General features: G+C 32.0%; 1 protein-coding gene across 1 annotated transcript in view; it reads left to right on the top strand.

Annotated features, from left to right (window-relative positions):
• The window catches only part of LOC130440734 (growth arrest-specific protein 1-like), a 28,148-nt gene extending 14,753 nt beyond the window's left edge, over positions 1–13,395 (top strand). The window contains exons 2-4 of the mRNA XM_056774045.1: positions 235–476; positions 8,366–8,642; positions 10,040–13,395. Of these exons, the coding sequence (XP_056630023.1) occupies positions 240–476; positions 8,366–8,642; positions 10,040–10,236 (711 nt within the window). The 5' untranslated portion in view covers positions 235–239 and the 3' untranslated portion in view covers positions 10,237–13,395. The remainder of the gene's footprint in view (positions 1–234; positions 477–8,365; positions 8,643–10,039) is intronic.
• The last annotated feature ends 5,443 nt before the right edge of the window (positions 13,396–18,838 follow it).

The raw sequence follows: 18,838 nt of genomic DNA, 5'->3' as shown, positions 1-18,838 counted from the left end.
GACATTTACTTAATAGTATCTGATAAAAAATTCCATCATCTTTAATGCCTTCAGAATTTCCGGAGGTATTTTTGCTTGAAAGACCTTATTCTGTGGCAGAATTGTACAATTTACCATAGACTGACATAATTTAATATTTAGTATCGAGTAAGATATTAATATTGAATTATAATTATCATTTAGGCAAATTATTATTTTGTAATATCTAATTAACATCTCTTTTGGTTGTTACAGGCGTTATGTGGTTGATTATGGTATCTGTGGCTTGGTTAGTGGGTACAACAATAGGAGTTCCATGCGAAGAAGCACGAATGCGATGCGCCTACAGAGATGGATGTGGAAGGGTTCTACAAAAATATATAGTTGACTGTTCAACAGTTTTACAAGGTGATAGATTTCCCACTAATTGTCCAGAAATATGCCAATATACACTTATTGCCCTCACATCTACTGAAGAAGGAATGGAATTGATGGACGTAAGTTAGATCTTTTCATTTTCTGCTTAACGCTGTATACGACGGAATTCAATGATTAAAAAAGTTATGGGTAATTTTCCCCTACTTTCATCGTAATGAAAACAAGCTAAAAAATTTTCTGTTTCAAGAAAATAAACTTCAGCCTGCGTTTTTGAGTTACTAGATTTTTATAAGAAAATATTCATAGTTTTTGCCTTACATTTGGATAGTAGTGGCCAAAAATTGTATATACAGTAAGATCATGTATACATTTAGAAACATCGCACTTTATTCAATTTTAATCTTGGTGCTGGGTCAATAACAATAGTTTTCATCATCTTGATGTGTAATATACTATGTTCCTGTATTGGGCAAATTGGGCAAATACCGTTATACGAACGATTCTGTTTTGTGTTCCAAACGACGTAGTTATCGTTTGTGAACCATTTCTGGGAAGGTCTTTTCGCTACCTAGTTGATAGCAATCACTATTTCAAGAATAGCGCATAGTCGGAAATTGCGCAGAAAATATCATTTAAACGCTTTCAAAAACGGTTCATGCTAACATTTTAGAACAAATTTAATGTATTTATCAATCAAACATCGATAAATGTTTCTCTCTGGTATGAAATGGTTTGCCTAGAATGTATTCGATAAAAAATTTCATTCTCTTTCTGAAAAAATTTATGAAAATCAATTTTTTTGTCTGGAAGTGTCAGGCAAGCCTTTTTTATTTAAAGTTTATGTTGAGGGAGGAAAATTATCTTTGATTACGTAACATGTTTTTTGTTTATTTTGTTCTTTTTAATGTCTACTTTAAGATTATCTTGATTTGCGGGCTCAGAAACGGCCGGAAACATCCAGCAAAACAGCTTAAAATCCATTGACTCCGAACTCATTTTTGATAAATAGAATTATAGTCAATGAATATAATCTAAAATAAATTTTTACGTACGGCCCACGACTCATATTCTTCTAGATGATTAACAGGTATAGGTATACATTTTTTATAGATGATATCCACTATCACTAAAAGTTTAAACTCAAATTCGCATAATTTAACTATTTCAATTGTCTGAAGAGTAAAATGTTTTGACATTTCTTAAGGGTTTCTTTTTTTAGAGAGAAATTTCCTCCCTCATCACACACTTTAAACAAAGACTGATTTTTTTCTGAAAGAGAATGAAATTTTCTATCTATTTCATACCATGAGATAGATTTTTTCAATAATTAATTTATTTAAACATTTTTCCGGCCTTACAAATCCACGCAAACCTCGCATTTCCAATTCCTATAGTTTCGACTATCAATTTTCATAAGAAAAATTACGTGCACGGTATGAGAGGACTTTTTAGATTTTCAGCTCCTGGACTAACGGCTGAAATATCCTTCAATGTCTGAATAAGTGTATTTTCGAAAAACAGTATTGCTCAAATATCTCTCAATTAATGTGGTCTTCTAAATTGAGCATTGAATTACATGTAATATTATGTTTCTCATCGCAACATTAAAACTTGTTTTTTGTAAATATGAGATATCGCAACACTGATGTAAATACATATATCAATCATAAAGTTTAAAATTTGTAATGAATGATGTACTCAGAACGTGTAGTTGTTATACGAGTGCTATTTGAGTTGTTTACAGATATTTGAAACATTCATCGAGGTAAAAAAATGGAATTTAATCGCGAACATTTTCGAGCGATCATTTTTTATGAGGCAAATTTGTGGGTCTATGAGCTATATTCGGTTTACGGTGGATGGGCTGCTAACCCGTTCCACTAGCCCTCCTCCTTTTCTCGGGCTTGGGACCGGCAACACAATCGCTAAGCTACTCAATCCACCCAGCGATCATGCAGGCGGAGTTGTGAAAATATCAAGGGACAAATCATCAGCAGGACAAAGAAGCATTGGAAGACCTAGGAAAAGATGGAGTGACAACCTCCCAGGTAACTGAGCAGAGGCAATGACGTGAAGAAAAACAGGCAATGATGCCTATACACAGCAGGAAGAAGAAGAATTTTTTATGACTTTGGACGTGGTTAAACCAACAACAATGTATTTATCAATTCGTTTCTACTTTTGGAGATGAAGCACCATCTCTAACCACTGTATTTCGCTGGTTTTCTGAATTCAGTCGTTGTCGCACTTCGCTACAAGATGAATTTCGTCAAGGTCGTCCAAAATCGGCTAACTAAACAAAAATCGATTGTATGGATCTTTCAAGACGCACGCACGAAGCATTTCGAAGCAAATGGTTGCCTATTTCTTGTAATTACTGGACATATGGCCACAGTTCTATTAGAGCAAAGTAGAACGGTCAATTCTGAATGGTACACCAGCATTTGTTTGTGAGAAATGTTCAAAAGAATCAGGGAAACCAAACGTAGAAGACTAATCATTCTGCACCACGACAATGCGAACTCTTACACATCAGTTCAAAGAAAAACTATAGATTTTATCTTATTCTCTCTTAAATCATTTTTCATCTGGGAGGTCAACGGAATGGAAAAGTGTATTAGTATTAATGGAGAATATTTTTAAAAATGCTGTAGCCATGTCCAGTAATAAATATTTGTTTTTATTTAATTTATTATTTCTTAGACTTTTTGATATATTAATGTTTCTGAATGTTCTTGATTTTCGGTCTCTTCTGTTGATAAAAAATTGACGATTCGACTTAACTTCATATATATTTTGGTAAAGACTGGAGTTGAGTCAAAATATATATTTTGATAAAGAGTGTTAAGTCGAAACGTCAATTTTTTATCAATCTCAAAAATTATTAAAAAAACTAATTATAAATCAGAAGAGACCTAAAATCAAGAACATTTTTTTTCGTAATTTTTTTTTACCAAAATGAGTACGAATAAGAGGTTGGCTTTCATAGTTTCATATCAAAATTCTTGAGATAGTGTAGATAAAAATTTTATCATTGAATTGTCTATTTTGCAAATGTACCAAATTTTAGTTTCGTTCGTTATGTTATTCGAGATCCATAATTCACAATTAACATTCAAACAATGTCGATTATAATAACTAAAATAAATTAAATATATCCCTGTAAGCAAAAACATATCAATTAGAATTCTTCTCAAGTAATTTTACGGCATTGAAAATAATTTTTAATAGTCGACTGTCGATAGAATTTTTGATTAGTTCTGGTGAAACGAAATTGCAAATGGTTCAAGTTTCAATGTCGATTAAAATAGTTGTAAAAAATTATTTTAAATTTGCAAAGTTCAACAAACTTTGGAAGACCTAAAAAATCCCACCCCAATCGTTGCCAAATCTTTCAATAAAAACGAAGACATTAACAAAAATTATCCAATTATTCACATATTATACGAGAGCGGTTCGAATATTATCGAGACAAATGCTCTGATAAATACTAGTTACATATTTTTGCCATCCCTCCGGAAGCTTTATTTGTTACAGTTATTAAAGAATTTCTAATACAACTCGGACATTCATGTCCACAGAAACAGGAGGCGTTCTTTCAAAGGTCCCAACATGTGGTGGTCGCATGTTGATAGATCTGGATTGAAGGGAGGAAAGAATATTCAAGTATTTCCCATATTGTATCGAGCGTCAGTTGTGCTGAAATGCTCTTCCATTTCGATAATTTCCAGCTTCCGAACCGTTCTTTCGAAGGTTCGAACATGTGGTAGTCGCAGGTTAATACTTCCAACCGTATGAATTTTTTGCGATATTGAAAGTGCTCGTGGTTGATAAACTCTGCATTCAAATACTAATGCCGAGTTAAGAGCTAATAGAATAAAGGAAGAGACAGATAAAGACAAAATGAAAGCGATAGATGTGACGAAGAGGCATACAAATTGATATTTAACTATCCTGCCAAGGAATAAATCAAGAATTCAGAATATGGTGAGATGGGTTGGGGAGCGTAAGTTAAGTTGGTTATATTTCTGTCGAAAGAATAACAGCAAATAAACAAAAATCAAAAACAAAGAAACCATTAAGTAGATCACCAAAAAGATTATATGTATATGCGGAAGTATATTTTTAAGTACCACAATTGGCCAACATTTGAACAAATAAGAACATAGAAGAACATGGCAAATTTTAGCATAACGCAAGTCGCATCTAATGAAACAAAAATGCTCCTGAATTTTGATATTGATCTTGAATTTATAAATTCATATATAAAACACACAATACGTTACAAAAGTATCATGTTAGATCAAAGTAGAAGTGAATTTAAAATATAGACGTTGAAATACGTGGGTTGCTATTTGTATTTTGAGATATGGCAACACTGCTTTGAATATGTGAAATCTGACATTGCCATTATAAAGTTTGACATTTCTAATGGTGAACATACTCAGAACGTTTTGTCATACTGTTTACAGATTACAGAAACTTTGAAGATCGTCATGTGACATATCGTGAGATTGAGGCATACTTGCACATTATTACCAATTACATACATTCAATAAAGTATGAGCATTTGGCTATCAAAAAGATTTCTTCACGTTGGATAACGCGTAATTTAACAATCGCTCAATCAAAAGCTTGTGTCACTTAGTGTAAAAATTAGCTGAAAAAATTCCATAGCCGTGCTTCAAAAGACATCTATAAGATCGTGACAGGCAACGAATCATGGAACTATGCTTATGAGCCCGAAATTTAACAACAATTGACTATATGGAAGAAAAGTTTTCGCGGTGGAATCCCTTCGAAGCAAATTGTCGCCTGTTTTTTAGAATAACTGGAAATGTCTCCACTGTTCCATTAGAGCAACGTAGCATGGCCGATTCTGAATGGTACACCAGCATTTATTCGAAAAAAGTGTTTGATAAAATCGGGGAAATCAATCGCAGTGACGAATCATGTCAACCACGACAGTGCGAGCTCTCACAAATCAGTTTTTGTACTCTGAAGAAGTGATTAAATTGGTTAAATCACATGTTTTGGAGTTACCTCGATCGGAATGGAAAAAAATGCTTTGACTATTGGCTCAAACGCATCCAGTAGTGTATTGATCACAAATTATAAATATTTGTTTTTATTCTAAACCTCGGTAGCAACCCTCGTAAAAACAAACGCCTCCAAAATTCACATGGACAATCATTTCTTAATAATTTAAAAGCAGCGAGGGCAAACCTTTCAAATTCTCTTTATTTTGGGAGAAGCAAGAAAATTTTCACAATCTATTAATAAGCTTAGCATATTCACTTGCCAATAATATAAGAATAGAAAAGCTTCTGTCTTTCTTGAGCAAAAATAAAACGATACACCGAATCGTGTGGTTGAATGTGCTTTGGATGAAAGCCAAACTGTGGTAGACCAAAAAGAAATAAAATTGAAAAAAGTAAGTAGCACGTCACCAAAAGAATAGTCATACCGATTCCATTTCGGTAAAACACTAAAATAATGAATTGATTGGGAATAATCACCTAATTATTTAACGTAAATGACTTTTAGATATACTATTATGTATCCAAGATTTATTACTTGTTTTTAGGTAAATTAATACATTGCATACATGACACTAGTCTCCCATTTTCTTGAAGGCACTCCTAGATGCAGATTTTATTTAATAACTTAAATAATAAAACGAAAATGTGAAAATATATAATGTGTCATTGACAATTTGCAAGTATATTAATATTTGGACCACCCTCAGCACAAATATCAAAATGAAAATCTGTTTAACGACAATAAGTAATTTTTTCTTAGTTGTTATACATAAAAAATAGGCAGAAATTTCTTTAATTTCTTATTTTTTAGACCTTTTCATATGTTTTTACTTCTAAATATTCTTAATTTTAGGTCTTTTTTGATTTAAAATAAGTTTCCTTTATAATTTTCATTTAGTCTGTATCAAAATATATTTTGATAAAAACCAAACGAAACGTCAAATTTTTATCTCTTCAAAAAATTATAAAAGAAACATAAATTTTAAATCAGAAGATACCTAAAATCAAGAACATTTAGAAGCATAAAAATAAATATCGGCCATAAATTGAATTATTCGTGGTTTATTGACATTTATAAGATATAATTATGTATTTTATTTAAAGTGATTGGTTCTTTTTATCATTAATAACTTCCTCATTCCTATGTATGTGTACTATTTATAAAAATTCTCTTTTTCTTGTATTTGATTCTCATTTAAGAAATTTATGAGATATCTCATAACTTGTTAACGCTTTCTTTCATCATATTGATGACCCTTTAATCTATTTTCTAAATACTGAGATGTCTGTCCTATGTAAACAGCGTCACAATCATTACAAGGTATCTCTCTATAAAATTGTATTATGTCCTTTATGACTTATACTAATATCATATTTATTGAAATAATAGTTGATGGGAAAGTCCTTGTACGTTTTGATGTTTAGTTTTTGTTCTATTTCTTAATTGGTTGTATTTGTTCATCTATTTCTTCAATATGTAATCAACTTTTCGGGATAAATATTTTTTCTTAATGAAGGTTTTGTTTTTTGAACAACTAAATATCTAATTTCAAGATCAGCCAAACTTATAATCACTTTTTTGTAACACGATTTGAGGTTTTAATATTTTGACAACCGATTTGGTTTTGTATATCATGTATACCATAACCAAGAAGTAGGTGAATAATAGCTTTAGAAAAAAGGAACAATATAAAACAATAATCAAGACCAAAATCTAGAACTCATCTACTGTTCATAGATTATAAAAAAACTGACGATAAAATAGACAAAGTTGTATGAGGCTGTATGAGTTTTTAGGTGTCCCCACAAAACTAACTAAGATTGGTGAAATTGACTTTAAATAGAACTGAAATCAAAGTATTATCTGAAGGAAGGTTATCAGAAAGTTTTGAAGGAAAAAGAGGGGTGAAGCAGGGGGACACCTCATCCACTTCACTTTTTAACCTCACATTGGAGGTAATCTGTTTTTATTGTTTGTAATTTGATATTAAGATAATTGATTTTGTTATGAATAAGAATTAATTCTTTGATTTATGTTCTCAATTTCATTTTTTGATATAGTAGATTTTTTTTTATTAATATAAGCCCGTTCAAAATCTATTCTATAAGCAGATTAATAAGTAAATTGATTATAAGTCACTAAAGTGAATCAGGAACCATCAATTGAGGATACTCTAGATCTTTTGACCATATTCTCTTCAATCATCTTTTAGTAGTGGCTGGTTGAATAGATTATTTATTAATTCATTGTTATGGTTATTGGATCAATATTTGTGGAAAAGTTCTTTATCACATCTTTGATTAGTGGGATGATCAGATCGTCAGGAATTATTTGGTTAGTAACTTACCAAGGGGATTTACTTAACATACGGAGTGTTTTGTATTGAAATGTTTGGGTTTCCTGTATATGTGAAGATTTTCCGCAGCTCCTTAGTTCTATTCCATACGACCAAATTGGTATGAATATAGTTTTGTAGATAAGCAATTTATTTTCGAGTCTTAGTTGAGACCTTTTATTAAGTAAACACTGCTATTTTGTAGTTTCAAGTCTAACTGTTTTCTCTTGTTTTTGATATGCAGTTTCCATATAAGTTTTCCATATAAATACAACCCTAAGTACTTGACAAGTGATTTTAACAGAATTGGAAGGTTTTTGATGAATATTTGCGTCGAATTTGCTCAAGTTAGTTTCCTCAAAATTTTCCATTACTAATAATGCTTTATAAACTAGACACGGCCATTGTTTTGACACAAGTGGAAAGGTGAAATAAGTTCAGCTCCTACTCTCACTTTTATTGTTTAGTACCTAATCCTGTACTTCAACCCAATAAATTCCATTATTCATTGATGAACAGTGGTACTAACCAAAATTTCCTTTTGTTCTTTGAAATACGTATTAAGATGTGGTTCTGATTGATAATTTGCAGACTCAAAGCATTGGTTCAAATTATATACGTTTGTTTTAGTGCGAATGTGGTGACAAATATTGTGAGAATCAAAAACAACGTACTGAAGTTTGTAGACCGGCGGTTTTACATTCTATACATTCCTCAGTAGTGCCATGTACAGTAGCCCAATGGATTTGTATGGCTGATACACAGTGTTCAAAAGCTTTCGAATATTATAAAGAATATTGCAAAGCCATGTTCCATGGCAAGAAGTGTACAGCAAGATGTAATAACTCCATTAATATTTTACGGAAGCAAGAGAAAGCTGCCAAACTGAAGACCTGTAAATGTGATGGTGAGTTTTTTGGTTATTTTAATTTTATAATGTGAATTTCAAGTAAAAAAATTTTGCTAAGACTATTATCTCAATTTAGTACTACTACTAGGCTCGATATTATTTTCTAAATACTTCATAGGCATGAAAATGTGAAATAGAAAAGCATTTAATATTAGTTATTCTAACATTCTAAGAAATATCTTAGATTACCTTACCAATTGACCCTACAGCTCAGTGTGAGCCTTGGCCTCCTCGTAAATTTGCCTCTAAATTGGTTTGTTCTTTACCAAAGTTTCATTGAACTTGATGAACTTGATCTAATACGGGGTCTATATGTTTTCTACTACTGTATATTTTGGCATTTTTGGTTCAAGCATCCGCTTGTCTCCCATGCTTTGAATGACGATAACAGTTTACCTTCAGTCTCTGAAGGCGATACAATTACACTGTCGGACAGTGTAATTGTTAGTGTTGGTGTAGTGGTGGTGTAAACAGTATATTCAGTTTGAATGACGATGTTTTTATTTCCTAGTATCTCATCGATTTTTCTATTATTTCGAATTCTGTTTCTATATATTCTTCTGATAATTTTTCCCTCAAATATTCTTAATCTTTTTTAGTCTTTTTGTGTCATTACCCAACTTTTACCGCCATAACTTACTATTGGTGTTATTAGAGTCCTGTAGATTTTTAACTACGTTCTTCTTGTTATTATTTTGTTTTTCAGCAACTTTAGGTTCGGTTCTTTATATTATTTCTTTTATTGAAGTGCTTGGTTCGACTTGGTTTACGTGTTGGTTTAACGCCAAAGTTCAGGTTGTCTGGAACGCCATTTTTTATCGTGGTATGCTCCGGACAGTGTCAGCGAAGAAAATATAATACTCCAGTCAATAGCAGTGATGACGAATACGATGAAACCAGTACTAATTAGGAATAACTAACCCTTATAAAAGGTTATCTACCACTATCAATTAGCCATCAAACCTTAACCGATACACATCTGCGTTAACAACAAACAAGAATTTTATATGAAAATGGATATAAGTAATAGAGCTGCTCAAGCAGTCACTCACGACAAGACCAGTGCGCTGACCATGAGTCCTCTGCGTCCAGAGTTAACCGTCGTTAACCAAAAGTCTAGTAACTTTCATCGAAGACTCGTTTCTGGCCCCAAATTAACTCCAGCCTAACCCAACCTATACTACTCATTATAAAGCTGTGACTAATGGGTTTGAGCTGCTGAAATTAGAAAAATGATGGAAGCTACAGATTTTTTGGTAGAAACTTTTGACAGCGAGCGTGCGATTTGTTTGGTTTTTTTTGCTCGCGGGTGTATTTATTAATATCATATTACAACATTTGAACAAAAATATAACGAAAGATGCTTATTTCATAAGATTTCCTATTTTTTGTAGGTTTCGAAGATTACGATTGTCATGGTATTCAACGAAATATGGATAAACTATGTTTCCACAAGCATTCCAAACATCGTAATCAAACACATCACGAAAATAAAGAAGACGAAACTCCGACCGTTATAATTACCAGCAGTGCATTTCAAGCAACGATTAGTTGGTCATTTATAGTTTTATTGGTGTCATTAGTTACCTAAACGATATACTTTTGTGACTCAAATTTTAGTTATCTGTTGAATCTACCTCTTTAGAATTAAAACGTATTTATTTATTTGAGAAAGTTGTGATATTTAAGCTATCAAACGAAAACTAAAAAGCCATATCGAAGCTGCCTCGGAGGAATGGAATAGGAATTTCAGTTGAAGCAAGATGATCGCTCAAAGTTTAAAACACAAATCATTTATTAAAACAGACCAAAAATTAGAAATATTTATTCAAGAAAATAAACAAGACATTCAACTTTTTTCCAATATGATGTGAAAAAGATGAAAATAATGTTAGAAGTTGAAATAAATTATAGAATAGATCTTTTATAATGGAAACATATATTTAGACGTTAATTTCATTCTATCATCAATTGTTTCTACTTTACCAGTTGGTTAAAAAATTTGTTTATCTTAAGAAAAATACTGTTAAATAATGAATGCAACCAGAAAAACCAACATACCCAAACTAATATATCTTTCTTATATATGCCATATATGTAGAAAAGTATCCAATAAGATACGCCTTTTTTTCTGTTTTAAGATAAAAACAAAATGCAGGTTTTATTTGATAGAAATCCAAAAAAAATTATATGAATATACATTTATTTAATTTCTTATTTTTTAGACCTTTTATATACGTTTATGTTTGTAAATCGTCTTGATTTTAGGTCCCTTCTGTTATAATATTAGTTTTTTTCCAACTGCGAACCACTGGTTAGGTAGAAATCAATCTTATCGCCGATAATGTAGATTTCGATGGTAAATGAGATGTAGTTCGCAGTTGAAAGGGACGATGGCAGCAGATAGCGTTCGCTGGGAGATCTTCAACTACATGAACCAAATATACCACTTTGTTTGGTATACCACTCTGATGAGACGTAATAACATCGAAACTAGTCAGTGGTTACACACCTCTCCTTGCTATTGCAAGAAAATGGGGAAGTTAATAGGTCGATTGACGATAGAAGATGTAATTCAATATTCGTCGATGCATTAACTCTTTGAAGAACGGCAGCATACATTTTCAAAATGTTAAATTTTGAAAGTATTTCATAGGTGATTAGTAGAAATCATTTATTTTGATATATATAATATATTGTAAAGAAATGTATTTGGTTTTCGGTCTCCTTTAATAATAATAATTTAAATTATTCTTAGTTACATTGAAATATGTAAAATAGAATTATAAATTATGCTAAAATTGTTTAGATCTTCTTAATCTTTAATATCCTTGTTTCTACGTAATCGATTTTTCATTTCAAATTAACTATTAAATAAACATTGAGGACTAAAACAATAAATGATAATTTATAGATGAATCATTAAAAATCGATACGGTTTCCTGTAGTTATAAATTGTATAATATTTTTTGTCAAATGAAATAAACATGAATTAAAGCTCAAATATCGTGAATTTTTATGAATAGGAGAGTAATAAAATGATGCAGCATTTACAAATTAAATTCCTGAACGCAATCATAATATTTGACAATTTGACAACCAAGTACCTCAGACAAAGAGTGCATCCTTTGAGACATTTCAAGTTATGTGCTCTTTTGACATTCAGTTTTTTGGGTTATTGGGTATGAGATTTACGCATCTAACGAGGATTATTACGTGACCAGTATCTACAATTATTACGTTTCCATTAATACAAAAAGTGTCCTTATCGCAAAACATAACATTATTTTAAAAAATTGGATCGTTTTATTGTAACATTTTTCCATCAAACTCTTCAGAATCGTCATCTGACAACTCTTGAACCAACCATACTTTGTATGGATGGAATTTATTATCACGTAAAATTTTCATTACGGATATTGTCGAAATATCAAGTTCCCTGGATATTTGTCTAGTTCTCAAATGTGGATCGTCTTCTAATAGGACACAAACATCTAAAGATTTGTTTCCAGTTGATGTAGTTTCTTTAATCTATTCTACTAATTTACTGACACTAGATCTTGTTATGGGATTTCGGTTAGGATATAAATTATTAAAGATATTATATGTTGACTTCTACACCTATCACCATATCCTAATATCATTAAAACATCGATTAGTTATTTTTCATATAAACGATCCATTGTGACTTTCAATAAACTTCAACAGTAACAATTCATTTAAACGTCAAATTTATTATTGTAGCAGTCATAGCCACCTAAATGTATTATTTTAAGTTCGGCGGAGATTTAGCTGTAATTCCGAAATTACGGCATTTAGATATAGGTAACATTAGATGAAAAATAATAAGTATTCCTTTATAATTTTCAAAAGCGAGAAATATACAGGGTGATCTATTTGATATAACAAAGTTCATTATTTTTCCGGAAAAAAGAGAGATCTGACAACAATGTAAATACATAAAACTCACTCTGTATAATTTTTCATATTCATAGAAATGAGAAATCCATCAATAATAAAAAAGCGTAAAGAATTTGTGCAAAAATGATGTTATTTCATGAATTCCATTGTGACTGTGACAGTTGGAATTAAAGGTTGCTTCTTATATGAGTGTATTATTTTAATAAAGACTGATTTTAGATCGACACGTTACAAATATTTACTCATAAACCTAAACCTAAAGACCGCTCAGCCACGAAACATTTAAAATGGTTTAGAAATTGAGAAATTGAAGAAGTATAAATTTCTTTGTTCATAAATTGTTTCGATTTTATGTCTATTTAATTCGAAACTTTGATTCTGAACAGATCAAAATATTGATGTATTGACCCAGGAGCTTCGGTCTTTATCAATTATTTTTACACACTGACAATTTGCGTGATTAAGAATCATGAATTTCACTCAAATTGTGTAGGTATTTATGTGTCGACGCTAGAGAATAATGCAAACGTAGAATTACCCGCCCACCCCCTATGAAAAATATATTTTCAAAAAACAAACAAAAAAGTCACTAAGCTGAGGAGAGTCGCTTACTAGAGCTCTCTTTTGGTTTTCTTCTGGCCAATGATCGTTCGCTTTTCCTCCTTTCTAGCGAGTACAGCAAACACAACCCCATGCAACCTAACCCCAGCTCTGCAGAAGAGCAACTCCTATATCAGGGCCAACCCAACAAACCTTCCTCCTATTCCAAATTTCCATTATCCTATCAAAAAATTTTTCCAACGAAATCCTCTCTCTATTTCTGTGAATTATTTCTAATGTATTTGAAATTGAATTTTTAAAGTTGTAATCATGTTTTTTTACAATATTAAGCTGTTTTGCTTTTATATTGATTACTTTTTAATATATTTTCTAAAACTGAGATGTAAACAGCGTCACAAGTACCTTGAAATGACGGTACTTTATACTAATATCATATTAATTAAAATAATTTGAAAGTTGTAGTATATACGGTGAGGAAAACTATTTTTTAGACGACGCCATCTGAAAGTTGCGTTTTGAGTGTTCCATGTAGTGAAAGTGACAGTTCCGTACTGCAAAACACTTTCGGGACGCTCTGGGTAGATGACTTTAACATCCTTAAATGTGATTCTAGCCACTTCAATGTTGACAGTTGACAGTTTCACTTCGATGATTTTGCATAACCTCAAATTTTGTATTTTCTGAAATTATTTGTTTTATCCGAATTTTTGTCTAAATTAATTATTAACAATGAATGATGATGAAAAAGAAAACTTCAGCTACTCGAATCCACGAATACTCAAATTTTCAGACTCGTCCTACAAAGTAGCACTTTCAGTCCTTGGCATACGAATAACTATTAAATTTTGATATTTAGGTTATGTTTTTTCCACAATTGATCATAGTATTTATCTTTTTCTGAATATCTATGTTATTTATTACTTATTTTTCAGGATAATTATTTTCTCTTGATGCAATTTCTGCTTTTTTTAAAAGTTATGTATCTTAATTCAACATCTTTCACCTAAATTAATCATATTTTTGTGACGTACGATTATTAAATTTATAAATTTCAAATCAACTATAAATAAATTAATTGGGGGGCTGCTGCTTATTTTTGAGATATGACAACTAACGATAAAATTATTTTTAAAAAGTATTTAGTGTGGTTAAAACAGATATTGTTGATTTCAAATTATATTTGTGAAGTATCAATGCTGTAAAAAGAAAACCCTTCATACTATTTTTGTTTTCGGAACTTTCGTTTCCACTCCCAAGAACTGTAAATGAGATTGTTTTATTTTGATTGGTGAATTATATATACTATAAATTATATCGATTTAAATTTTTTGTAATAATTAAGTAAATAAATTTGTTTATAAATTAGTTTTTTCACATGATTGTTTATAATAATAAAAACTGTACTAACCACGTAACATATAAAAAGAGCCTCTCCAAAAATTCCTAGTTAGCATTCATTTTTTTCTTTCTAATTTACAATACGAACCCCTGATAATAATAGTTATTTATGATGTGGATGTTAAAAGAGATTTTTTATTTTATTAGTGAAAAAGTTTTACGGACACACTTTTAACACTAGAGGGATCACGTAGAAAGAATGCCAGAAGACAGATGAGCAAAGTGGGCTAAAACTAAAACTGTAGGCAGACCACCAAAGAGGTGGTACGAGAGCAAGAGTTCAGCTTCTCAGGAAGATCCAGGAAGAGGGCCAAACGTACAGGATTGAAAAGAACCTGATCCTATTGAAAAAGAAAGAAGAAGAAGACTTTTAACACAAATTTCATGCAATGCTTTTTATACTAATGCCCTATTTTGATGATAAAATAGACGAATTTTGATTGACATTGTCAATATTTTAAGGTCATAAACGTTGTAAAGATTATAAACGAGTCACCAAATGAGATGAGAAATGCTGGATGGTTAATGTTCATTCTCTTATCAAACATCGCCGTTTCTCCTGAAATACATGTCTGAAAACCCAATACTTACCAGACATAATACGAAAACTACTACAGAGATCGACAAATTTGACAACGCTATCGAAAAAGATTAAAACGAAGCATGTTCGTGTTTTTGACAGTTGTGTTTATGATAACACGTCCTCGTCTAGTAGACGCGTTTTCAGAATGAATAACCGATACAAGTTCACGCTTAAAAAAATATTTTTTCTTGGTAAGTCGTATCTACGTACAAACGTCGATTGCTAAACAGTGTTTACCGAATTTCAACAACAATTTTCGAACTCGCCGCTACCAAATCGTTCAACATGCGGAAGACTTACCAGAAATTCTTAAGAACGGGCTCTGTTGCCGACGCGCCGCGTTCTGGACGACCGTTATCTGTAACAACTTACGAAAATACGAAACAATCTATAGTTTCGGATATCGGGAGAACTTCGATTATCCGATTGTTCTTTACGACGAATACATGCACTATCGACCTTACCATGATGATGATTCAGTATTCCATTTTGTGGTCGGATGAAGCAGCTTTCAAACTGAAAGCTATGGACAATCGGCATATTTGCGGGTTCAGAAGAATTAGAACTGTCTGGGATGTTTGTGGGGGCATCCATGAGGGGGATTTCGCGGGTGCGTCCTCTTTTAGGGTCACGTGTCGGACCAAAATTATCTGGAAGTGCTCGAAAATTTACGTGGGCAAATGGACAACGATCCAATACTCGCGACAATCCGTCAGTTCATGCAGGATGGATAGGCAAACGAGTATTTGTTAAGTGGATGGCGTGGTCACTGTGATTTCTTCCTGTGGAGTGTTTTCAAGGACAACAAAACACGAACTCTTCCCGACCTCTGAACTACTATTGGAGAAGAATTTGAAACTCTTTCAAGGCAGCTTGATATGCCTCATTGGACCCGCCTCTCCGTTAATAATCGTTGCCGTAAATGCATTTCGAATTCTTTTTATAGTTTCTTCTAGTAAATGTTGGATAATGTTAGTGGATAAGTGATAAGGAAAAGAATAAGAAAAGCAGGACAGTTATTTAGACTAGCTCAAGATAGGGAGAGTTTTGTCTTGCTGATCGCCAACGTCAAGGGGACTTGATACGGCACGCTAAGAAGAAGATCTCCATCGATTACTGCCTGTTTCTATAACTAAACATAATGAATCATTAGTTTGCAAATGCTGAACAATTATTGTTTTGAGACGCATTAATTGATGTTCAAACTTTTATATTGACAGTTCCCATAATTTCCTATAAGTAGAAGGTGTTCCGACTAATTGAAACAAATATTGTATCGTTCTCTCTCTCCTCCGAGCGCTTCAGTTAGTTCTGCGCATCTTTAGCGCGCATGAAGCATGCGTAAGTGAGATAAAGTGTCTCGAACGAGAAAAAAATGGCCCGCAAGCCGTATCAACTAGGCCCGCGATCGCAGTGTGTTAAAGAAAGAAGAATCATGTTTTTTAGATCATTTAGACTTCATCCGATTCCTCTACGGATGTTTTAAATACTCGTACTCTCAAGTCTACGGCGTTGTAACTAAATTGAAATAGGAAACATCAGGGAGTTTTGTGTGATTTCACTGTATAATTTATCAGGAATCATTGGCACCCAAATATTTAAAAATGGACCATGTCATGCAACCTATAATTAAAATTGTAAATTTTATAAGGAGCAGAGGACTAAATCACCTAAAGTTCAGGCAATTTTTACAACTTTTAGACTAAAAGTTATCTGATGTTCCTTATTTCACCAAAGTTCGTTAGCTCAGTCGAGGAGTAGTTTTAGAAAGATTTCTTGCATTACTTGACCCTATTCAAGCTTTCATGTTAGAAAAAGGTAAACCAATTGATTATGACAATGACTGGTGGATTGATTATGCCTTTTTGGTAGATAAGAATAATAATAAGTAATAAGAATTGACTGATCTAAATATAAAGTAACAGGGTAACAATCTGATTAATACTCAAATGTATTCATACATTCAAGCATTTGAAGCAAAGTTGAGACTGTGAGAAAATCAAGTAAAAAATCAAACTTTGGACCGTTTCCTTCATTTAGAATCATTTGGGGTACAGTGAACCAAAAAAATTTGGATAAATATTCTCAACTTCTGCAAAATTTGATTACGGAATTCAACAATCGTTTTGTTTCGAAGACCAATTTTCAACAATCCATTCAATTTTGAAGCTTCACAGGCACCAGTTCATTTGCAAATGGAGTTGATAGATCTTCAATCTGACATTATTTTGAAAGAAAAATTTAATGAGATTAAAGCTCTTATATTTTATACACGATATTTCAAGAGTTTGGATAATTACCCAGAATTAAAAAAGCATGCAGCACACATTCTCTGCATGTTTGGTAGCACCTATTTATTTGAGCAGATGTTTTCCGTCTGAAAATAAATAAGAACAAACATCGCACAAGACAAGACGAATGAACATCGCCAATCAATTCTCAAAATAACGACAACTAATCTGATACCTGACATCAATCAAGTATCTGGATCCTCAAGCTCAACATAATTACCTACCGTCTTTTATAACTTTGATATGATGTTTAACAACCGTATATTATATACTTATATAATTTAATAAATAAAATGTTATAATAATCCAGTTCATTTTTTTTAAATATAACTGTAAGTCGGCCAGGAGCGGAGTAAAAGGATTAATCTTCGTATTTTATCCTACGACTTCGAATAGTTATCAATTTGCTAAATTTATCTCGTTTATGCAAAGTCGATTATATCTACTACGTTGTTGGTGAAAAGAACAAAAATCGTGACGTGAAAATTTATTGTTGTATCACGAGAAACTCAATCCCAAAGATCTCTTATAGGTCCAAACAAAAAAATAAAGTTTCGACAAAAGAAAATATTCAAAATGGTTGATGTGTTTCAGATCGATGACTCAACGAAATATGTTGGAAATCAGAATCATTACTCTTTCAATGATGGTCAGTTTCGGTCAAAATGATTACTTCAAGTTATTCCTCCATGAAACACTAATTTTTTCTTTTAATAATTGTTGCAATAATTGCCTATTAGGTTTTTGTCATTTTCTGTACAGTTGCCTTTAATTTTTAAACGAATAAAAAATTAAGTATCACCACTTTATAAAAAAAGCAAATTTTCAGGTGAAAAATACCAGCTATGTGCGACAATCTTCAGATAACTGTTTTTAAAGTCGACTTTACTTGAAATACGCAATAAATTAAAAGAAAAAAGATGTATCGAGCCATCATCAATTACCTGTATTTAAAAGGGTTAAGAGGTAAGCAGATTTACGAAGATATGCTTAATACCTTTGGTAATCAATGTCCTTCGTATGCGACCGTAAAAAATTTGACTGCAAGCTTCAAAACAGATAAATTTTCCATTGAAGATCGGGCCAGTTTCTGTGTCAATCCTCGAAAATATCGATGCAGTTCATGACATGATTTTATCAGACCGTCGAATTGGGCTAAAACGGATATCTGAAACACTGAATATTTCATACGAACGCATTCATCATATAGTTCACGTCAATTTGTACATGAGAAAAATTGCTGAAAAATGGATCCCCAAATGTTTGAATGTTGACCAAAAGTGTCCAAGGGTAGAAACATCACGTTCGATCTGTGCTCGATTTGAAAACGATGTAGACTTCTTAAACCGAATTGTTACTATGGATGAGATTTGGGTACATTTCTACGATCCAGAAACAAAGTAACAATCGATGGAATGGCGACACTCTGGTTCTCCAAG

Source organism: Diorhabda sublineata, chromosome 2 (assembly GCF_026230105.1).
Source record: "Diorhabda sublineata isolate icDioSubl1.1 chromosome 2, icDioSubl1.1, whole genome shotgun sequence".
Lineage (NCBI taxonomy): Eukaryota > Metazoa > Arthropoda > Insecta > Coleoptera > Chrysomelidae > Diorhabda > Diorhabda sublineata.
The sequence above is the reverse complement of the archived record's forward strand: the minus strand, read 5'-3'. Positions and strand labels throughout refer to the sequence as shown.